General features: G+C 35.5%; 1 protein-coding gene and 1 pseudogene across 1 annotated transcript; both read right to left on the reverse strand.

Annotated features, from left to right (window-relative positions):
- The window catches only part of LOC145225201 (NACHT, LRR and PYD domains-containing protein 3-like), a 149,834-nt pseudogene that overhangs the window by 69,359 nt on the left and 55,223 nt on the right, over positions 1-25,252 (reverse strand).
- LOC145222296 (uncharacterized) lies at positions 4,865-13,446 on the reverse strand (the record flags this gene model as incomplete). The annotated part of the gene is made up of 5 exons (XM_080088395.1): positions 4,865-5,304; positions 5,730-5,779; positions 5,942-6,050; positions 12,838-13,086; positions 13,227-13,446. Coding segments are annotated over 5 exons (1,068 nt in total), but the record flags the coding sequence as incomplete, so codon positions are not given.

The raw sequence follows: 25,252 nt of genomic DNA on the forward strand, positions 1-25,252 counted from the left end.
TTAACTAAGTAAATCGTTTTGTGTTTGAAAACTTTAACCCCAAAACCGGATTTTTAAGGTTTCTGGCAAATAAATAAATAAATCATTACCAGGGCTTTGTATTTCTGCAACTTTCGAAACTTGAGGGGTAATTATGAATGCAACATACGTAACAATGGAAAGAGTTTATTGAACTATAAATAGCTCGCGCGTCGGATTCATCACTGTTGGGGAAGTAGAACGAATGACAATAGATTGCTTGCTATAAACTAGAGCATGGAGCTCATAAAAAATAATCGTTTTGCAGTGACATTCTTTTATAAGCAAATGTAACAGAATTTGAACGTTATTCACATGTAACATCTTTTAAATCTAAATTTCTAGCCATTAAAAATACTGAAACTGTTATTTTTTAGAAACCGTTTTTTTGAATGAAATTGATTGACGCTCTCATTGTGAAAAATCTTCCCTGAAACGAGAATTCAATTCAATTGCAGGACCTTAACATGACGACACAATTGCACTAAAACAACCAACAACATGGAAATAGCTGTGCAACGTTAAAACGTTATAAAGTCCAAAAAGTGCATGGCACAAGTGGTGGATCATTGCTAACCGCGCTGCAGCTGTACAACAGCCGACTAACTTTAAAAATTGTGCATGCGTTTAGATGCTGAATCCCAGTGAACGTTAAAATGTATCAATGTATTTTTAATGTATCGTGACCGTCTCTAGATCGCTGTCTAGGTAAACCTTAAAATAAATGCGTTCTTCGCCCATTCCGGCTAAATTATTGGTCTATTCAGGTCCGGACTACCGAAGGTTTCCAACATTTCTGTATAACTTTAGATTCTCTAGAAACTAGATCATAGTACTTACAAAATCAACCTTTTAATAATTGAAACTTGTTTTTACTTTTAGCCGAATTGTCTCACCAGTTTTCTTCTCACAAATATATCTCGAATATCCTGTACATTTTACGTCAAACAATTTGTAAGATGAGACAAGAAGCAAAGCCCAACCCATTGTGGCGCAATCTTCTTTTCCACCATTATTATTTGGCTGCCTATCGCCCCACAACTTTTTAGGAATTCCAACAGCACTTCCATTATTCCACTTAAACTTTGTTGTACCTTTGATTCTTCTCGCACCAACGTAAAGAGAGTAGGGATAATCTTAAAACAGTGAAATGCATAATTTGTTATTTGCTTTAAGTTAGATAACTATTTTCTTGTAACTTTTGAGTACATTATCAAATAACATGTAATATTGCATTTCACGGAGTTTTCTAGTTGATTTATCTTCAAACGGTTAGTTCACATCGTGTACGGATTTCGGTTTGTTATGTTGTTGCATAAAAACCACCTGAATTGTTGTTAAGGTCACCCATACGGTTTCATTTAATGACAAAATAGGACGTTTAAGATAAAAAAGCAAAACAAGTTAAAAGGACACAATTCTATTGACAATACGAAATACGTGCGAAATTATCACCTGTCAAGGTTATATGCGACTTCAAAAACTCAAAGATTGCCGTAGTTTTGACGTTAGCTACATTAGCTTGCAACGCAGAACAATTCCCTTCTGCTTCAGCATACGAAGTGACTGGGGTCATTTCAATGGAATATTGAGATCCATTGAAGTTATGCCAAGTTCGTCCGTCAGCAGAAACAGATAAACACAATATAAACAACAAAACTAACTTCATCGTAGTTTAAGCGCCAAAAAGGCTACGATTTTTATACCTCTGAATGCATAAATACCTCTGAGTACTACTTGATATTATTCGAAAAAAACCACTAAACTGAAAGCATAAATCATCACTACACGGAAAATTCGTTTTACTGCTTTAAAGTGAGTGATTGAAACATTTACAAAACGTTTTTCTAAACAATCTTCCTGAAAGAGGTTTATTTTGACTGAGATATGTAATTCAAAAAACAAATCCCAACTACGTCTCGATAGAACGGTGTTTGTCTCATAAAATATTTATTGCTGCATTTTGTTCTAAGTTCAGCCTGACTAACTACTTATAGTGCAATGAAAGCAAACGACCTAATGACGGAGTTCCTCATTCAGAGAAACTATAGAAACTATAAGAAATTTCTATTAATATGACGTCATGTTACTTTCACTTCTTGTCATCGTATGAAGAGAAATTAATGATTTTTTTCTTGATATCTACATACTTTCTTTGACATTACTCGCACTAATGTAAATAAATGTAGGGGGTCTAAAAAAACGAAGCAGCTCAATATTTTTATTTTATTAAAAAAAACTATTCGTCTTAAACGGCAAATGATTTGAGGTTTCAATCTCAGCATAAAAGTAATCTTTATTTACAACAATACTGACACCTAGCCTTCAGAATAAAGTTACGAAAGCAGCTTATTGGTACCAACTCGCTTGGCAACAATAATGTATCAATGTAAACCTGTCGGTGTCTAAAATGTCAAACGCCGACATCGTGACTGATCATATTTTAAATCAACTAAACAGAAGTTACAATCTGACTACTACCTAAATAACTTTGTAATAGTTTCTTTTCGACTTAGACACCTAGCTACTTTGTTAGCTGTTAACACTTCCATACTTAATACTCCCATAATAAAATAGCCACACAAGTACTAGAGATGCATCACACAATGGCAGCTAAGTTGGGAGCTCCTTGGTCAGGAAGTTGACTGCAAACGAATTTCTTCAAATTTCGAACCCCGACGGGTAATTATGAATGCGAGATACGTAACAATGGAAAGAGTTTATTGAACTATAAATAGCTCGCGCGTCATATTCATCACTGTTGGGAAAGTATAAACCAGGGGTCACCAAACTACGGCCCGCGGGCCGGATCCGGCCCGCGAGGTCATTTCATCCGGCCCGCGACCACATTTTTTAGGTTGTCAAATCGCATTGATAACTTTGTAACATTTAAAAAATAATCTACTTCTTACGAAAGTTTTCCTGTCGCGATATGTAGAATTAATATTACCTTGTTTTGTGGGATTACAACGCCCAGGATTGACCCAAAACCAGTTTGTTACGTCACAAACAAGATTACAAGTGTCAATTGTACGCTAACAATTGCTTTCTTAGGTCACTTATGACGTAATATACAAGCATTGCTTGTAAGATGAGACTAACTATACAATTTAATAGTCGCATCACCAGATTTTTAATAGGAGTATAGAAAGACCATATCTTGACTCCCCTATCAAAATCGCCTTGCGGGCTAAGTTCGGAAAGACGGCGCTGGGGCATGTAAACTGTCCGGCCCGTGCAAATTATTATTAAACTTATCCGGCCCGCAGTGAAAAAAGTTTGGTGACCCCTGGATAAACGAAAGTAAAAAGAATGACAATAGACTGTTTGATGAAAACAAAGAATAGAGCTAATAAAAAATACTCATTTTGATCTGAATGCTAAATTAAAAACATTTAAACATTATCACATATATTTGTTAAATCTAAGTTTCGTCTAGTTTGAAAGACTGACCTTGTGATTTTTTAAGAAATCAATTTAGAAAGAACGCACTCACTCATTATGAAATTATTTACTCATATTTTTCAGCCTAACGACAACTCGAAACAAGAACGAATTAACTTGATTAAACTGTTGTGCGAACAAAAAATGCGATTAAAGTAGAACACTTTAACATTACAAGAAAACTGCACCGGATTTGAAATTCAAACGTAAATAAACTTTGTTCTTTGCAAAAAGAAACGCCTGTTCAATACACAATCTCATTGACAAATATAAAAAGGTAATAGAAACAATAAAATTAAACAAGGTAAATCGACGAAGATAAAGTGATCTATTTACAAAATACCTGAAAAACCATCCAATCTAGTATATTTTATGCAGAAAAGCAATTTAACAAAAAAACGTGGAAAATAACCCAGTGCTCAGTCATTATTTATATTTATCTGCTAGCTTTAAACGATTTGTTAAACCTTTTTTATATCAGCTGTATTACTTTCTGCTTGTGTAGCATTTAGTTTTTACATTCACTCTCAGCCACTGCATAGGATGTCAACATAGCCAACAAGCACAATTACAAACTTCATTGTATTTTCCCTTAAAAACACACGTGTTGTCAGACCAGTAGTATTACGATGCAAAATTAACTACAATCTCACTGTATTGCATTGTTCCGTTAGAATTCAATTTATTTTTTTACTATGAATCTATTTATTCACCCAATGAGAAATATACCGACCTTATTTAACGTGCAAAGTGACATGTGATATTCTTACACGTTTTTACAAATGCTCATGCAGTTCAGTAATGAATGGAGCATGACGCTTTCACGCTCATTCTTGCCAGTTGGTTAATTTTCTGTAAATTTTTAAACACGACTAAACTCGCGTAAATAATGCACCATAACGCTTCGGCACTGATTATGTCACACATATTGGCCTTTTTTGGTCAGAGCTTTCAGAATCTTGTGTGTCTAAAGTCAAGTAAAAATTCAGAAAAGCTTTAAGAACGTCTCTCTTTTTGATTCGGGCCGAGAATTGATAACAAGCGAAGTTGTGCAACCAATTTAAAACAAACACATATACGTCCACTTGATGTCACGAAAGATATGTTACAGATTTTATGCAAGAAATAAAGAGAAAACAGTTGACCGAATGGTCGAAAAAAAGCCCTAAAAAACAGCAAGATAAATATAAATATTTTCCGGTGTAATGAAACACAGCGGACCTAAAGACAGACCCGTTCTAAATCGTACAAAACAGGCCGATGCTTTTAGCCAAAATATGCACACAAATAATGCGACAACTTTGCAACTTCCCAAAAATAGAAGTTTATTACTACAAATGAATATAACGATTCCATCAAAATGTTAATCTATGATTTTACATCAAATTTCAGTTTGTTTTGATCATTTATGACGTCGCAGTTCATCGTAGGGTGAAACCGATTCGTTATTAGCCTCGTGTCTGTTATCATAGATATTAGTTGGATTGCTGCCGCTTGCAAATTGATCGTGGACTACCACATGTTGAGATAGTTGCAAACTGTCGTAGCTGAATTCATCCAATTGATTGTGACCGTATTTTCGAACATGTGATTGTTGTCCATTGTCGTGAACCTTTGTTGATTGTTTCGACTTTCTAACCTGAGCATAGCCATCGCTGCTTCCCGCTCCTGGCTGTGCAACTTCGTCAACAATTATGTTTTCGTGTCGTGGTTCTAGGATTGCGTGGTAATGGTTGACGTCATCGTTTTGATGACCTAGGGAAGGGGGTGTTGAATGGTTGGCGAAACGGTTTTCTTCAATTTGAGGAATGTTGTAGGTTTCTTCGGGTTCAAATTCGTCACCTGTTTGAGTTTAGTTTAGTTTAGTTGAGTGTTTTTTTCGCTTGGTGAAAAACGACTTAGCTATACTATGCCACAATCACCAAGCCCTAAATAGCTGCACAACCTTGAAATGATATGGAGCGCAAAACAGGAGGCCACAATCTAGACTACACGCGCTTCTACACCGTGTTAAAAACCGTTACGCAAAAGCACAGTTCACCAGTGAGTGATTTTCAGTTTAACACACATGTCTTGTATTGAATCATTTTGCACTACCAAACGGGATAATTACGCTTCAAAACTTATAATGACACAGGATGTAAGAAGTAACACGTGTTTTAAATCTTTATTTAGATTTGTTGAAATTGAGCATTGTGAAAATGTTACTAAATACGAAGAAATTATAGTAACTGTTATAAACAACTTCCATTTTTTTATTTTCTTACCCCTTGCAATGTATTCAATCACCACTGCTTCGTTCACCGCTTGGTTTCTTCTGCAAAAATGTAAAGTTACTTCCTTGGATGAAGACACAAGCGTATTATATTAGTTAAGAACGTTCTGGGTTATAATCACGATTTGAAATTTTATCTTTAAAAGTTGCAGTTGATCAAAAAGAAGTGCCTCTGTTTGATATACAGAAACGTTAAGTGGTTACCGTCTATTCATGCGTGACGTAACAAAGACAATGACGATGCAGATTATGACGAATATGACGCATCCGACTACTGCTGAAGCAATGATGGCTGTGTCGGGTTTCGGTAGATCTGCAATGTCAGGAAAGGAACATTGAAGTACAAATCTTGCATTTAGAAATTGTTAAAAAAACATCAAAGTTGTGCCAAGTTCGTCCTTACAGTGATAAACAGGAATAAACCAACACAACGTCGACAATCAATCAATCTATATTTTCTTCTTTACTATTACCTTGATTGCATAAACTGCGTTCACAAAGTCGAGCTTAATCTTTCAGTAATAAGATGAATAAAGCCATGGGTTGTGTATTTTATTTCCAGTTTAGCAAAGATATCAGTTTTTACAATAAGGCAATATAAATTTTAATTCACAGTTGCAGTCACTTGTGCGTCTTAAGCCCGTCTTAAGGTATGACGTCATGTCAGTTTCATTTCCTAATGAACCAATTATTTAAAATCGCGTTTTTTGTGTGAGATGATGCGACTGTCATTTTACATGTTTTTCAAAACATTTAATTATCCAGTAAACTTTATCCGCCAAAAGTTTCAATGTGGTTTACCTACCATGTGTTGTGTTGTTAACGAACGCACTTCCGGATTGTGTGGACGTGGTTAAACTGGTTGACATTGTAGATAGTATTACGGTTGAAGCAGTTGATTTGGTGGATGGTAACACGGTTGGAGCGGTTGACATTATAGATAGTGACACGGTTGAAGTAGTTGATTTGGTGGATGGTAATGATGTTGGAGGGGTCGACATTGTAGATAGTGACACGGTAGAAGCGGTTGATTTGATGGATGGTAACACGGCTAAAGAGATTTTTACATTGGGTAGTGTAGTCACATTTGGAGTGGTTGGGTTTCTAGCTGAAGACAATGTAAAGGCCTGATTGAATACATAGGAATAAATTGGTAGTAGATAGTTTAAGAACTTATAACGCGGTCGTGGATGCAACAATTGAAATTATTTACATTTATACTATTAGCAGGAGTCTACTCCTGTTATATAAAACATAAATTAAACAAAAGTATTTACCATTGGTAGAATAATTTACTTCTCATATTTTACTCATTATCTTTGGGTTAACGTTGGTTTAAAATGGCACCTCTTGATGGTAAAAGCGTTTACAGAAGCAACACTTTTATTGATAAAACATTTTGTTTACTTCTGCTCACTTTTCTTACCAGTTTTCTTCTCACAAATATATCTCGCTTTATGTCCTCTGCATACTACGTCATGCAATCTGTAAGTCGAAACAAGATAATAAGCGAATCCCATTGTGACGCAATCTTCTATTCTGCCTTGATTATTTGGTTGTGATAAATCCCACATATTTTTTGGAACAGTCACACCACTTCCATCATTCCACCGAAAGTGTGTGCCATTGATTCTTCTCGCACCGATGTAAAGCGAGTAGGGAGAATCTTTGGAAAGAGAAACGGATTAGAAGGAATATGCTTGTTAACCCAGTTTCGTTTTCTTGTTCGTCGGAAATAATAGTTTGTTTCTGCAAGACATCAAGGTTGTATCTATTTATCGATGACAATTACTGAAATAACCAAACAACGAGCGATATTATCACCTGGAAGGTTTACATAAGTCTTCAAAAACTTAAAGATTGCCGTGGTTTTTACATCAGCTACATTAGCTTGCAATGCAGAACATCGACTCTCTACCTCAGCATATGAAGTCACTGGAGTCATTTCGATGGAATATTGAAATCCATTGAAATTATGCCAAGTTCGTCCCTCAACAGAAACTGACAAACACAACACAAACAACAAAACTAACAAGGTCATGTTTCTGTAAAAAAATCTGCTTTCTTCAGTACAAATTGCACACATAAGGTTTTAAAAATGCAACACATTCTTGTGTTTGTAAACGTTACAAACCTATGAAACGGACTAAGTTTCCCGACGAATAAATAAACCCTATAATCAGACTTTTTTAACAAAAAATATTTTTTAGTTTAAACTTGCTTTTTTGTTTCCCAAAACTTGCTTGTGCTCTGCGTAAAACTTACATAACTCTCCGATACTACAAAGATAACAAAGAACTACTCGACTGTTATCTTCATGCACACATAAACTGCAACAAGGAAATTCTATTATGATGACGTCAAGGCACTTTCCTTATCCTCACATGAGAGAATTGATTGTTCGTGAGAGGAAAGTGAAATGAAGCTAACAGCCTTCTGTTTATGGTCGTGCTCATGCATTTAGATTCTCGATTTTTATTGTTATTGCTATTTGATTAAAAATGTTTTGATTATTTCTCGTTAAATAAGAGACAATACTGTAGTATGTACCATGTGACATTGATATGAAGTTTTCCAAATATGTTTTTGATATTTAAGCATTTCTTGTTCAATTGCCATAATTTCATTTTGTTATGTTTGTGTTGAGAGTATAACGTGACTAACTTGGACTGCAGTAAAAAAAGTATCGACTAACTGACGCTTTTTCTTGTGCACCCAAACTATAACACGGAAGTTTTGTTGGGATAGCATCATCTCACTATATCATTTTGTCCCCACGTGGCGATGATTGATTGTTTTCTTGTGACAAGAGTAAAATCAAATGTCTGATGCATTTTGATCGAGTATGTGTTATGACCCTGGTTTGTCCTCACAAGATTAACCATTAAAAAAGTGTGTGCTGGTAAATATTAAAACAGTATAACAATAATTTCATCTAAAATGTTCGTCACACACCCACATTCCAGTATTGAAAAACCACTGTATGGAAAATCAAAGTCTTTGCTTAACCTGGTCCGGGCGACATGCATTTACACGAAGGCTGTGTTTCTTTTAGTAGCCAATTTTTTTTATTACTTTTAATGATTGTTTGATTTCTAAGTGGAGCTACAGGTCAGGTCCAGTATGAAAAGGAGCGCCAAAAAACAAAACAAATATGATAAAAGTCCTGCATAGGATGTGCTTGTACATATTACAACTGTACAACAATAATTTTAGTATATATGCTTGTTGCACACCGAAATTCCAGTACATCAAAGTCTTCATCAAAGAGCAAAAACCCTCTGTGGCTTAACCTGGTTCTGGCGACAGGCATTTACATGCTGTGACTTTATGTAAATTGTAGAAAATTTGTTCATAGTGTTACGGAATTATTTCGGCAGCTTTGGGAATTCGGCTAAAAGATCTTTCAAGTGGCGATGTTAAATTCCAATCAACCCCTTAAACCTAATTCTGTACCTTAAAACCAAAACTGCCTCCCTAATTCGGAAACGGCATGAACCCTGCAATAACGGCTCACCACTAAGCCAAAGAAAGACCACAAACTGGTTTCACTAATGTGCGCCTTGTTTGAATACAGCGATAAAAAGCCTTCACATAAAACAACTCCGAATTCGACAAGTTCTACTACAAGTCAACGCCAGCAATACATGACACAAAACAACACGGTGTTACTCGCACGGCACCCAGAGGAAGACTGGCCATGCTTTCTTCTCAAGCACGTTTTACCACACCAATCACGTTGATTAACAAATCACGTGATTCCAAGAGGCATATCCGGGTATCGCAGAACCAACAGGGGTGAACACGCAAAAGGCACATATGAGGCGAACGTATAAAACACAGGAAAAGCATCATGTGTTACAAGAACCATTTAGTGAGGATACTGTGTGGTGAGAATAACACGCAAAACAATTAAGTGAAGAAATGAGTGGCGAAACATGACAACGACAAAACAATTAGGTGAAGAAATGAGTGGCGAAACATAACAACGATTATACAGACTAAACAATAGTGAAACACAGGATAATAAACTGTAAAGAATGTTATGTGCATGAGGGTGTGTAATAATGTAACAAAGTAACGTGAAAGAATAAGTGAAAATACGTGTGTGAAGGTTAAGTATTCAAAACATGCGTCAAAAATAGAACGTGATTAAAATTCGCCACAATAGTAGCCATAATTTTTATTACTTTTAGTGATTGTTTGATTTTTAAGTGGAGCTAAAGGTCAGGTCCAGTAAATAAACAAACACGAAAAAAATAGCAAAAGTTTTAGGTTAATGATAAATACTGACGATATATGGCTCGGATCGCAAAACAAAACGTTTCGCCCCCGCATAGGATTTAGGTCTGAGCAAGTTTCCTCTGATGTTTGTATGACATAAATACTGACACTTAGTATAAAGGTGGAATGAGAAAACAGTCGTTTTACATGTACTGATTTTTGTATTTGTAAACGAAATTACACTTCATTGACGTCATGCAACTTTTCACCAGAGGTGATGAGCACAGATGGGTTTTATAATAGAATGATTTTTTTTATATATTTTATGACACAGTACGATTGTTATTCGTATTAGTGGATACAACACTTCAAAGCAATAAATAAGCCGTGCCATTGAAACAACAGGATAGGGACCGCTAATTGCAACGACGGGAAACGAACGCACACAGGCCCGTAAAACTTTCGATTGGAGTTTAAAATTGGACCGATTGACCAGAATATCTTGCTTGCTTAACTTTGTTTTCTGGAGATTGCTGTACAATTCACGAGTACGAAGTTTAAGATAAGGTTTGGTGCAACTGTCATGCAAACCGTTTTTTTTTCAAAAATAAGTGTGTAAAAAATTACCCAATGAAAATATCATTAAAATGAAAGTTTTTCACACATTTATGAACACTGATAGTAAAATACGTTTAAGGATCAATTGTTATGTAATCTGGACGTCGATCTTGGCTGACACAATAGGGATTCACGTCACCAGCATGTGGTTGTGACGTGGTTGGTTGGACGGAGTTATTGACGAATGTTAGTGGGTGTGTTTCCACATTCTGGCGGATTCCATCTGCAAACAAACACCACTACTCAATGATATAAATTTCATACCTGAAGAAAAATATGTTTTTTAACTTAATGTCAAAGTTCAGTCAAAGGCGAATATTCGGGACTTTTGCCAAAAAATTCGACCGAATTAACTGAATCATTAGTGGCGTCATGCAAAGTTGTGCGTTACGCGTTAGACGTGAAAAACATAAGTTTATCGATCACAACAGATTAGTAGTGTTTCGATATCATTTTAAATTTTGTTAGGTTTAAAGTTGCCTCGGTCATGGTTTCCAGCCTGTCAATAAGTTACTGATATTGTCTTGGGTCGGGGAAAAGATGTTTTTAAAATCTAAATAGTTGGGCCCTTATAATTTATGGCGTACTTGATTGTGTTGTACCTTATTAAGCAAAAAAGACACGTCTTATTCTTTAGAGTTGTGTTTATAATTCGTCCGCAACGTAATCTTTGTACAAATGGCCGTTTCAGCCGAATAAATTTGACAAACCCAATATTCACTACATCACTGATAAAAAGAACAAACAATATACAAAAGATCGAATTGCTACTGGTGGTCATTGATCTACGGGCTGCAAAAACACTCCTTAAGGATTAAAAATATTCATAAAGACCTTGTACATTAGTGACGTAATTGGGATTGATGTCAGCAGGTTGTTGTAACGTTGAAACTTGTTGGGAGTTATTAACGTAGATTGGTGGGTTCGAATGCGTTTCTGTGATTCGACGATTCCCAGCTGTTTTTACAAACAAAATGTTATAAACAATTATTAAAATTCCGACTAATAATGTCTCCACATAGTAAATCAATCAATAAAAAATTAAAGTTCAAAAGTGATTTATATTTGCGTTAATTTTAAGCAGGTTTGGCAACCTTTAATTATAATTACAATTGGGTACCCTAATAGCCTTTTACATAAATTACTTTTCTGTGTTATCAGCACACGCATGGTGTGTTAACATCATTTAGTAAAATTCGCAAGTAATTCTAGCCGCATTATTGCGACGCAGAATAAACCCAGATGCGTTTATCTACTCAGAAACAAAAAAAATGGACTCGCTTGCTAACAGACTAAAATAGTTTAGCGACCCAAACCTTTACTCGAATCACACACAGTTTTTTCAATAGGTCGCGGGTAACAGGTTACACAACACTTGTATAAAAATACGGTCATATTTGGCTACTTGTAGTTTCGTTTTCGTTTTACTGGACTGTGTAACTCCGGTTAAAACAAAATAACTCACTCATGTCAACGTATTCAGGTTCATTTGCTGCTCTCGGTGACAACGTATTTCTGCGAAGCAAATATTTTCTGTTTTATTACTAAATACAAATAATAATTTAATTTTACTATTGGTGCAGTGTGCAGTGCAAAAATACATCAAATTAAGAACGTGTTTTGAGAAAACATTTACCTTCTTTTCTTGCATGACATAATAAAGACAATTACCATGCAGATTATGAGTAATATAACGCATCCGGCTATTGTTGGAGCTATGATGGCTGTGTTGACTTTGGGTTGAGCTACAAAATCTGGAAAGAAACAGAATTTTTTAAAATTGTCTGTCCATTAATCTCTTGTACATGACAATTGATTTGGTTTAGCTCTTGTTTCTAAAGATTCTATTGTTGTAATGCGAATCTTTGATTCATTGTTTATTGATTGTTTTCATCTTACCTTGACTTGTGGCGTAAGTTGGCAAACTTTCAGATGCAGTGATAACAGTAGATGGTGTTAATATGGTCGAAGTACCTGGTTTGGTGGTTTGTTGCATGCTTACTGTTGGTTTTGGTGATAATAACATGGTTTTGCTTGTTTGCTTGTTTACTGGTGATATGGTCGTAGCTATAACATATGTACTGATTTATTTCTGTTTTGTCACATAAATTTCGAAAACGAAATGCGACCAAACAAATTTTGCGGTTATGTAACATTTACCATACCGTATCTACTTTGTATTAATCTGCCTGCTCTTATTATACAACCGCATAAACTTTTTACACAACACTAAATTTACAAAACACTACCGTGCTTACTTGAGATGGTTTTCTCACAAATGTATCTCGCATTGTGTCTTGTACATGGTACGTCATACCAACGATAAGACGTAAGTTGTACAAGATGATTTTCATATCCCATTGTGACGCAATTTTCATCCACTATGTTACTTGGTTGTCTTCGTTGCCACATGGTTTGTGGAACAGAAACGTCGCTCCCATCGTTCCACCGAAATGTGAATGTGGTTTTGATTCTTTTTGCACCGATGTAAAGGGAAAAGGGCTCATCTGAAACAAACAGTCACTGCGTTCTTTGCTCATGTCTGTTTGATTCAAAAAAGTTAAAGTATGTTGTGCTAAAGAAACAGCAATTTGTGCTAATATTTACCAGATAACTGTCAAAAATATTTACCAGATAACTTATATACCTGTCAGGTTTATATGTGACTTTAGAAACTCAAATATTTCCGTCGTTTTGACATTAGCCACATTAGCCTGCAACGCAGAACATCCCATCTCTGCTTCAGCATATGAACAGGCTGGAGTCATTTCGATGGAATATTGAAATCCATTGAAATCATACCAAATTCGTCCTGCAGCAGAAACAGACAACCACAACATAAACAACAAAACTAACATCGCCAAGTTAGTTTAAACAATTTTAGTGTCGGAGAAAACTCTTAGAGAACCAACTGTGCAGGTTAGATTTGCAAAAGTTCAAACGAAATTGTCACTCTTTCCTAACTAAGCAAACAACACTGAATGCTTCAGTCACACATAAACTGCAACAAGGAAATTCTATTATGACGACGTTAAGGCACCTTCCTTATCATCACGTGAACGGAATTCCATTGTCTTGAAAGGAACGTGGTCAAACAGCTTCATAAATTTTGCTTAAGGTCGTGCTGGTGCATTTACATTTCGGTTTATAGTTGTTGTTGATATTTGATCAAAGGAGTTTTGATTATTTCTCGAAGAGACAATATTACATACCAGTTTACATGAATATTAGAATTTTAAATTAATTATTTTTGAGGTATTTTTAAAACTGCCACGAAATCATGTTTGTTTGTTTTTGATTAAAGTATCGCCTGATTTGGCAACTTGGTTTCCTTTATTTGACTGCAGTAAAAAACGATCGACCAACTGACGTTTTTTCCTCATGCGCATAAACTATAACACGGAAGTTTTATTGGGATGACGTCATCTTAATTTCACATGTTGTCATCACGTGGAAAAAAATGATTAAAAAAATTGATTGCCAATTAATGTTAAAGAGCAAATGATTTCAGTGTTAAATCCAAAACAAACCGTTTCACTTCTGGTGATAATTCAAGAGTCTAAAAATGCTACAAAATAGTTTCTGACGCTTGCACATGCCTATGTGGTTAGTCGTATTTACATTTGTTTGTTTATTAGATTCTGACAAAATATTAATAACTTGCTTTATTAACCCTTACTGCTAACACAAAGTTGTTTAACTACTAGGCAAATAGTGGTGTTGCTGCATCAGAATAGTTGTGTTTTACTACAATTCTAGTTCTGTGGGTTTTGCCTCGGTCATTGTTGCCAGCCTGCCAATTAGAAGTGTGTGTTCCTTGTCTGTCTATTTTAAAGACATGTGACCTATTCCACCAACCACCACGACAGTGTGATCGTGTGATCGTGTGATTGCGTTTTATGTGTTAAATAGATATTATAAATCGTTTTTCCTTCTGTCCCGGAATAAGTAATATGCGCATGTATTGCATTTAATATACAACTCCACTTTGTCAAACTTCTCACTGAGTAATTCAGGGTAACGATCGGAGTAGATGATATTTTATACAAAAAATGCGATTACGTTACGGACAAAATTACACTGAAACAAGTTTTTTTTTGTCTTCCTAATTTTCCTAGCACTGTTAACAGTTGCTCTCTATATTTGCTTTCAACAAACTGGCCGAAATGATGCGATAAATAATGCGATGTGTGCAAAAAATGGTAACAACTGCCTTGAGACAAATTTAAATTTAAAAAAGAGAGAGGATAAATTGAGTGGGAAAAGCGATGCTTTTACTTCAGAAGTCATGTTGCAAATGTATGTGCGACACGTGTACCATTAGTGCTGGTTGCACTACACACCCAAAACAGTTGGTGGGCGCGATATCACGTTCTGTGCAGTGATGTAACTGCTGACCTAGTTATGCGTAAATGATTCCGTTTATTTTGACTTTTAGGAAGCGAGGAAGCATCTTTATTGACTTGAAAGAACTTTATAACAACATCAATGCGGCTTGAAAAATGCAAATTAGCTATACTGTGTGCATAATTTGTATTGTTTATGGAGAAATCAGATATTCGGAAAAACCGTTTCTTTTGGATTGCTATTTGTGTTTGTCCCGAACTTTTCTGTTTGGCAAATAGTATTTCCTAATAACCGGATTCGTATGTAGTTGATGGTTGCGCATTGTCAATGATTGAGTGGTGATTAGGCAAAAAATACTTTTTTATGCTTTTAAATTGTGTTCATAAATAACCGAATCGCAACAAAATATTTACTGGAAATCGAATCTTTGTGAAAATGGCTGATTTGGCAGAATTATTTTCAGGAAACATATTAGGAACATCGCTAGTTTTTGTTGAAAATAGTAATTATATGCAGAAGACACAATAATAACCAACTGATATTTGCATAACAAACTGTTTTGTATGGAATAATGGGTGATAACTGATAAGTGACGCAACGAGACAAAAGTTTAAATGCAACTTTCCATTAATGACAAAAACGGCTCTGTGTATCGGTTTCATACTCTGTTAATTGACTGAAATTTAATTTGATACAAAGTAGTTTTATCTGTTTCTCAACATAATTTAAACTAAATAATCAACATCGAGTCCCAAGTGTTAGTTATAAGTGCAGTTGTTTTTACGTAGGTCGTAATGAAATTCTGTAATAACGTCATGTAGGATGTAAACGATATGTTTTCATCTTCCGCCAAACCTTTGTCGGCGCAGGGCGCATCCCGACTGAGAACTCCTAAAAACTTAAGCATGAAAGTTTGTGCCGACCTCTAAGTCCAACTTGTGCGTCTTTTTGTTTCACTCTTGCTACTTCAAATCACATTTTGCTGAAAAAGTCATGTTCAATCCATGATAGGGTTGGACAATTTGTTTGCAATAATTGTCACTCCACACAACAGATATAACTAATGACAAAAAGTGTCACAATCAGGTAGGAAAGACCTCGGTATAACGCCACTGCATGGGTGCACAACCTTTTCACTTTGACGGCCGCATCACAGGTTCTTATTTCACCAACGACCGTGAAATGTTTCTGTGTTTTCGTTTATTTATGATAGATGCAAAGATCTTATCTACTGGTTGCTGAAAGTCCAATTTGAGTTCCTACTTTGTTTATAAAGATGGCCGACTTGGATATCTGTCATAATTTTTATGACGTTATCGATTAGTGTGGCTGCTCTGCCGATAATAGTTGTGATCCATTTGCGGCCGCCACATATATATATAATGGACATTGTCATGGTGGCATAAATTCGCTTTCGTGGCCGTAGGCTGTGCACCTCTGCCATACAGCAACAAACCCAATTTTTATTGCATCCGTAAAATTTGCAGGGATTAATTTTATAGCGCGTCTTGCTCCAACAAGTGTTCCAGTTGTAACAACTTGTCGTTTATTTTTGCAGCTGACGCGTAATCGTTTGTCGGTATTAGATAATGCAAGGAGTTTTGTTGGAAGAAAAAAATGATTCATTATAATTACTTCATAATGGATAGTGTCATAACTCGGACTCACTATTAAGAACGGGCCAAAAAATGGAGTGGATCCAAAACTGTTGTGACTTTAGATTAAAACATACATGAGAGATTTAAACTCAAAGTTATAAGAGCAAAAATGTGCTTTTTTAGTGATTGGTAAAACTATACAGTGGTATAAATCTTTTAATTCACCGACACCAATTTGCATTCTAGCTGAAATAATTTAAAAAATGTACCTTGGTTTGTATTCAGGCAACTTGATGCTGGTGATGCCGGTTTTTATGTGATTACAAACAACCCGAGCTAATCTACACATCAGTGGATGGTTGTTTCGGAATTTTACCTCAACGAGTCAACTATTTTGCCTAGGTTTTCTTTTCAGTGTTATTTACCCTAAAGAAGACGACCTGTATAGGACGTCGAAATGTCGGAATAAAATTACATTTGCCACAAGAGCTCTATAAACTTGAACCCAACCAACGACTGTCTGTAGCCCCGTGGTACATCGTAGCTATCAATCATTTGGTTTAACGAGGTAACAACGCAATTTTATCATGTCCTATTCACCATTTCTTTATTAATAAGATAGTGCTGATGCAAGTGAAAATTAATTTTGCTTCACAGGCATGCTTGAATGATCGACTTTATCTGGTAAAATATTCCTTAAAAGCTTAGTAAACTGTGTTTATTTATCTTTTCTTCCACTTGTGAGGCTGCTGTAATGTAAAAATCGGAGTTGGTTACGCCCTATGTGGTAAACTTGCTCAAGATCAAAAAGCTACAGAAATCCGCCAGTTGATATAATTGCAGATAAAGTTCATATCGTCTACATTAAGTTATTGGGGTTTTGACAAAAGCTGGTAAGTGTGGTTCGAGCTGTTTATTACTACAAACACGACGACAGCATTTTGCTTTCAGTCTAAACTTACTAAAGGAATGCATGCTAGCTGTCATGATAGTTTATTTAAATTATTTGCTTAGCTTAATAAGGTTTAAGCATGAAAACCATTACCTCGCAAACTAATTAAGTTGATTACACAAAAATCGTTACATTACATACTTAATTCCTTTATACTGCTCGTCATGACCTTATGTTTTTGCCTCTGTAACCTCATTGATGCAATACAATCAAGTTTAATGGATTCTGACTGTTGTTTTGGTAAACAATGTGAATATTATTATTGCGCAGGAGGTTTGGTTGGTTTGAGATTGTTCCTGTTTCTGATCAATTCTAGAAGATCAATGCTTTGTTCTTTACATCCGATTTAAAATAAAAAAAGTTACTGAACTTAATATCAAGAAAGTTTGCCAAAAAACGGTTTTATGTAAACTAATATAAAATAGATTAGTATTACAATGTGCAGTTGCTTGTGGCGCGTTTATACTAAACTTCCCAAAATAGGAACACTGCAGCTGTACCATGTTATGGTGCGTTTTGTGTCGGGAGATTACGGGTGAGTGAGTTAGGTCTGCGCCATTCTCACTAATTTCCAAAATTAATTTAATGCGTTTCCAGTACATTACCATTGGTGTGTAGACCTTGTAGTGAATCACTGGTGACTGGTATGTAAGTTATCAAAATATGTTAGATCAGCATTGAAAACGTAGAAAATAAATTCACCAATAACAGGTTGGGTTTGCCTTCTACAAACGTAATTGACTTCTTTTTACAACAATTCCGGCCCCAATCCTGAACATGTGTACATTATTACCCTTTGGCTTTAGCTTGTACCAGGAACATTTACCGCAGCTACTGATATTGGTTTAAAAAAGGAGTAGCTTGGATTTAAATTCACAAGTAAATTAGCTTGCTTTGTGTTTACAACATGCGTTTAATGTTTTGTATGTAATTTGACAAAGCAGGCTAGTTGGTAGTTATGCAGCATTACTTGATTAGTTTTAATTTGCAACCAAATTTACATTACAAAACTAACAGTGGAAGTTTACGTTTTATTCCTTTAGCTCCCACTTGTGACTAAAACGTTTTTCATTGCATTTATTTATCAGGAACAGAAAGAAAAAATAATTAGGACAAGAGTAAAGATAATATCTCAAAACAAAACCAATACGCCACTTCAAAGCAAAAATCAGGTTACCCTCCAAGTCATTGTAAAAATAGTCTCCAATTTTTTTCCATCATTCCACTGAAACTGCTCAGTACCGGTTTCACCGGTTTCTTGTTGTTGAGACGCGATACGTTGAACGGATGTGTTGACGTAAATGGGTGAATTGTTTCGTGTTCTTACGATCTGACGATTTCCACCTGTTTGAAACAAACTTGCCAAATATCAACTAATTTGCAATGAATCAAGAAAGAATTTTACCCATGTTAAAAAAAATGCTTACTCATGTCGAGGTACACACTTTCGTTGTCACCTCTCAATGATGTTTCGCTTCTGCAAAAAAATCCGCAAATATTACCATTAGTGGTTGAATTTGCAAAACATGATTCATACTGAATTTCGAGACAGAAGTTTATTACATTTGGTGTTATGTTTTTTTTTTAACACACTGCTTACCTTCGTTTACATCTTAGATCATCAAAACTTTAATGACGTTGCAGATTACAATGATGACGATTGTACCAACAAAAACGATTATTTTTTAACATTAAAGTAGACTGGCGAACTTGAGTGACTTATTACGGTGATGGTGGTCACGATGGATGGTTTTAAAATTACCCTAGGTTTTGTTATTGGTAGTGTGATATTCGTGTCTTTTTTGGTGGATAGTAATATGGTCTTTGTATTTGGCTTCGTGGTGATTGGTTCGGTAAAAGGCAATCTCGTGGCAGTAGTTGGTGTGGTCGGCGGTAACAGCACAGACTTGTTATCTGTGATAAAAAAAATGATTACCATGTTTTCGCATAGGTCTGTATTAACCCAACTTTCATAAACTCAAATGTGGAATAAGGTCATAGTTACTTTTAACATATTTTGTAAATTCCACCTGGTCCTTCTTGCCTTAATTTAAAAAAAGATTTTTCACCTGAAACAATTTTCTGGCAAATGTATCCATTTGAAGTTGTACATGGTGCATCGTACCATCTGCTCTTTTTGGTTCGTGCACTTGGTGTGTAAAATATTATTACGCAGTTATCTTTTCCACTAAAGTTATTTGGTTGTCCTCTACTCCACATGTTGGCTGGAACATGAACATCACTTCCGTCATTCCAGCGAAATTTATTTGTGTTGCCCATTCTTTTTGCACCGATGTAAAACGAGTGAGAATGTCCTTAAACAACAGATTACAATGTATAAAATCATGGCGCAAATTACGGACAAATCGGGTATGCTGCAGACAGTGAACACTGTTTCGACCTATAAATTCTCATCAGTGCAGCTCGTCATATTAATTAAGACTACCCACTGTGGCCACTTGACAAAGTACATTCTTTTTCAGTTTACATACTGTACATCTGCAGATTACCACAAGCTAAATATTTTTACAAGTGGATAAACTATTGAACATAATAAAGGACACATGTAAGTTTTATAAATACAGTGATAGGACAGCAGTAATAGAATTGCATTTTTCTACAATTAGCTGGTTTTATTAAGAGACACAATGAATTTAAAAATATTTGTTTATGAAAGCAAAAGGAAATTCCTTGTTTACAAACCAAAATCTTACTTGCTTGGTTAAATATAGTTCTCAAAAAGTTGTTGATTTCCGTGGTTTTGACGTAAGCTAAAGTGCCCGACAATGCCGAACATCCCATCTCTGTTTCATCACATGAGTTGACTGAACCTAATTGGATTAAGTACCGAATTCCTTCTAAGGTGCACCAAGTTGTTTTCTCAGCAGATGCAGATAAACTAACCACAAAAAAAAATTCATGTTGTACAGAAGAATCTAAAAGTAGATTTTACTTAAATAAATTGAATTATTACACAGACAATGAATACTATTAAACATAGCATTTTAATAAATTTGCTTTTATAATCCGTGATTTGGAATTTAAAAAAACTTCGAATGTTTTCTCAATAAAAAGATATTGTTTTTTTCATCCCCCAACACTGTGACCGCCTGACAGATCGTTCAAGCAGTCACGTAACATGGCTTTCACACTTAGAAAAAAGAAATAAACACATCGAAAGGCAAATATGTTGACTAACTTCTATAGATATTGTCAAGCAGTCAGCATAATATAAATATCTTAATGTCGCTTAACGGTCATATCATTTAAATTATAATACAATACTAAACGCTATGCAAATGATGCTTGCATGCGGATTGTATATGGTGTCAATCAAAGTTAAGTTTATTTTCATGTATAGAAACTGTCTTTGTAGTATAACATACATAGTGTATGTCTTCGATAGTGTTAAACAAACCAACAAATTATTTTTTATTGATTGTCGAAATGACAAATGGTCGGTTGAAAAGAAATTGGGTTTATCGGATTTATTCGTGTGTAAAAGTAAACACTTTTTCAATGTTGTGTGGTCAGAGATGATTCTGCTTAACAAGCAACAGTAAGCCTTATTGGATATTTCCGGTGTTTGTACCCGGCGACCCCAACATTCTTTAGGCCAAAACTATACAGACACAGTTACAAACGTTGGAATAAAGAGAAGAGTTTAACTTTGTCACTTGACCAGCGCCTGTTCCTAATTTGTTCACCGAATTTTTAAACCTCCCGTAACAATAACTGGCCAAACTCGCCATGACTATTTAATAATAAACGAGTATTAATAATCGAACTGACGTTTGAGTTTTTTTGTGGAATTGCGAAAGTACGGAGAAAAATAAACAGGAGCTATTGTTTAGCCTAACAAAATCAAAAATCGGTGGAATGATTAAAATGCCTAATAATAATACCAGCATAAAAATAATTCAGTTTCTTCTATATGACAAACTGACGAAAGAAAAAATACAATACTTTTGAAAGATGATGTGGAAACATATACAGAATACACGTATCTTAGTTGTTGTCAAAATCGGTAAAAGGTTTCAGATTACAAAAATTAACAGACCAGCACAGAAGTTAAAAAAAATGTTTTTGCAAAGAAATATGAGACATAGTAAAAGTGTGTTCTGTGGATACATGCACCAATACAGCATTCTGACACAACTAATCAAAAACAAGTTTTGAAACACATCAATGGGTAGGATAGTTTGATTTATCAACAACGAAATCAAATGTACCAAAGGTAGAAATAAAACAAATTCACTACAAATGTGCGCAAACTAAATTTCCTCCTCAAAACCTTTGAAAACAACAAAGTGTCAACAATATGACTAGAAGTAAACAAAACAAAAAACACATTAAAAGAGGAACAAGAGTTCACTGCAGTAAATTTCAACTTCCTGCAATATTACTTAACACAGATGTTGACCAAGTCCTTCAAGTAAGTTTAGTTTATAGTTATTTCATAGACCAGTGACTCTTAATCGTTTTTACGTTTAAATTCTTTGAATTTTATCATATCTACGTATTGTTTATCTGCAATAAATGACAGAAATAACGAAGTAACAGTGTATTTGCAGCGCATTTACCTGCTATCTATCAATGACGTCTCATATTGTTAAGCTATTTACAGCAAAGTGAATATTTTTGTGCCATTGTGCTGCTACTATTTTTTTTGCAACGAGTGAGAGACGTTTATACAAAAGTGCTCAAGACATTATATGGGTTTTTGCTCTCACCCTGCTCAACGTAAAGTTGCCCGTATGCATTTGCACTGTCTCCGGGATTTTCCGGTTGATCCCACGTAAGAAGGCTGCAAGCATCTTGACTATCCTGTGACTGATGAGGGGTGTTGTATATTTTTGCTGCTACTGTTTCAAGGTTAGATTGACCGGCATCAGTTGCTTGCTGTTTATTATTTACCATACTGTATCTAGCATTGTTGGCCGGAGTCCCATCAGAAGCCAAAGAATATTGGTCGTTTTGATTCGCCAGTAATTGATTGGCGCTTATTTCGACGACATTACCGTTTTTTCGTGCTGCAGATGGCGTCACTGGTTGCTCTTGGACATGAAAGCTTGTTATAACAGGATTGTCGTGTGTTTCGTCCGGTTCAAAATGATGAGCTGTTGTTAAAACTAATAACGTATTTGTTGCCAAAATAAACTAAAGTTTAGCACAACTGCATTCTGCTTACAAAGTTGTGGGTTTTAAGCTCGTTTCGACCACTTGTGTTTTCCTGAGCAAGGAACTAATATTGATTCAGCTGATGGATTTAAACTAAAAGTAAAGTCTACTACTCATATTAAAAAGGATCCAATGGATTTTAATGAGAATAGTTAGTCAAACGGCAGAGCTCACCAAGCATGAGTACAAAATAAGAAACAAGAAAAGCAGATTGCTAAACGAAGCACATTGAATTGTCCAAAAAATTCCTTCGGTCAAAGTACACTACTTCAAGCTTTTTGCCACACGTTTGTCACCTGTGTTGAAAAGGTTTCCCAATTCATTAAGTTCTGTAGGTTGCCGTAAGCTGCAAAAACAATAGAGTATTTTTATCTTTAGCAAGGTAAAAAAGTAACAAGCAGTTGATTCAGAGTTAAAAGCGGCCTCGAAAATGTGACCCAAACTCGAAGCCCTTCTCAAACAGTAAAGACTGATATATCATATAGTTTCATTCAAACCTAAAACACGGCCGGCTTTACTTATACCTTTGTGTTTATCAAATAACAATGTTGCCTTTGTTTATTCTGTGAGGCGTTGTACCATTTAGTTTGTTCAGGTTAACAGATCATTGTACACTTTGGATGCCTGACATAGAAATTATGCAAATTACCGTTTTTTTCCGACGTCTTTTTGACTTCACGAAGGCAATGACGAGGCATATTACGATGATTGTGACACAACTGCCCACAACTGAAACAACGATGATTGTGGTGGAGTTCGATTCAGGGGTGGATTCTGCAAATTTGCAATAGAATGAAAATACTTGCTCGCAGCAATTTAACTTATGACAGGAGAGCGTCGAACCCGTGGTCAGGGTAAAAAAAAAACATAAACTAAAACCCTTCCGAATTTCTACTAATAAGCATTGCCCTGTGTAAGTTGGACTGCCATTTTATTGATGTTAATAAACTCAAATGGTGTCACGGTTTCGTTTGTGTTGCTCACAAAAAAATCCACGAACGCTGAGTTTCGTTTCAGCTTGTGCAAGAGCAGAGATGTGCGACTTTAATCACTGATTGGCCAAATACTTTTAAATAGATTTGACCGCAGGCCGCGCCTTGATATAACACAAGTTGACTTTAAATCATTGCATAGCAATCGTGCCTATTTTAAGTCATCTGATAGCAGTAAGATTCGGAAGTGATTCTAACCGCATTGTAATGTTGTAGAAATATAGTAATGGATTCATTGAACTGCTCAGAAACAAAACTTGCAATCGGTTGATACGATTGCACTAGAATGGTTTATCAATCCACACTTTCTAAAGTTCAAGATATTAAAAATTGCCTGAAAGTGTGGATGGGACTGATTCCGTTTCAACCAGCGACTTAAAAATGGTGGTTGAGGAAACTGGTTTGTGTTCGTTTGCTGTGTTTCCGGTTGTTTGTGTGATTGTTTTTGGTCTGTCTGTGGTGGTAGTGATGGTTTTGGTTATGGTGGATTGTGGAAGCGTTGTGGTTGTAGTCGTTGGTTTGGATGTTGTTTTCATGGATGTTGGTTTGGGTGTGGTGGTAGTTGTAGTGGTTGGTTTGGGTTTGTCTCCGGGAGTAGTCCTTGTTTTAGTGGTAGTTTCTGGAACGACAGAATATTATAATTTTACTCTTTCCTAATAAGATATGATAATGAGCATATTTAATTACGTTACTCTTTTATCACTACAAAATACAATAAGATAAAGATATGTAGAATATGTCACAAATGTTATGTTTAATGTCGTATCTATCTTGCTATTTATGTCACATAACAACCAAGGAGTTAAACGACCTTGTGCGTATAAATTTGCATCAAAGGGGACAAAATTTAATAAACATAGATACACACGAAGAAAAACGTTAATACACATTCACGACACATTTTGGTTTTACAAAAAAAAAACGTTTTTTGGTCATGATACATACGTGTAACTTTCCTTTGACAAATGAATTTGGTTTTGGTGTCGCATGGCACGTCTCTGAACTTGAACTTTGGATGGTAAGTAAATTCATCGCCCATCGTCACACAATTCTCACTTCCATTTTGATTATTCGGTTCTCCTTCAAACCACAGAGATAAAGAATCGTCAAACTTGCTTCCATCACTCCACTGAAACTTGTAATCATCGCCAATTCTTTTTGCGCCAATATAAAATGAGTAAGGTTGACCTTAAAACAGAGAATTTGCTTTAAAAAGTGACCGAGAATTCAGATACCACATTTGAAGGGTTCAAACTAAGAACTTGTTTTTTAACTCAGCCAATCCCATGATATTTATTTTCAGTTGCGCATGCGTAACTGCATGCAAATGAGATGCAACTCGTGGATGGCAAAGAGACGATATCGGCAATATGCTGGAGTGATCGGTTAATTGAAACTAGTCAGTGTACGCAGCTTGCAAAAACGAAATTGTTGTACGTTATTGGTCCTGTAAATGTAAGTACACGTAACACGTGGTTGCTAAGGAACTGGGAGGAGGAAAGCAAGCGCAATGCTCACGACACTGGAAAGTACAAGCATAACACACATGCAAAAACTGGGTCAAATAATTATCAGATTTTTTTGTATAATTTGCAAAACAAGT

The sequence above is a fragment of the Phallusia mammillata genome, chromosome 4 (assembly GCF_965637545.1).
Source record: "Phallusia mammillata chromosome 4, kaPhaMamm4.hap1.1, whole genome shotgun sequence".
Taxonomy (NCBI): Eukaryota; Metazoa; Chordata; class Ascidiacea; order Phlebobranchia; family Ascidiidae; genus Phallusia; species Phallusia mammillata.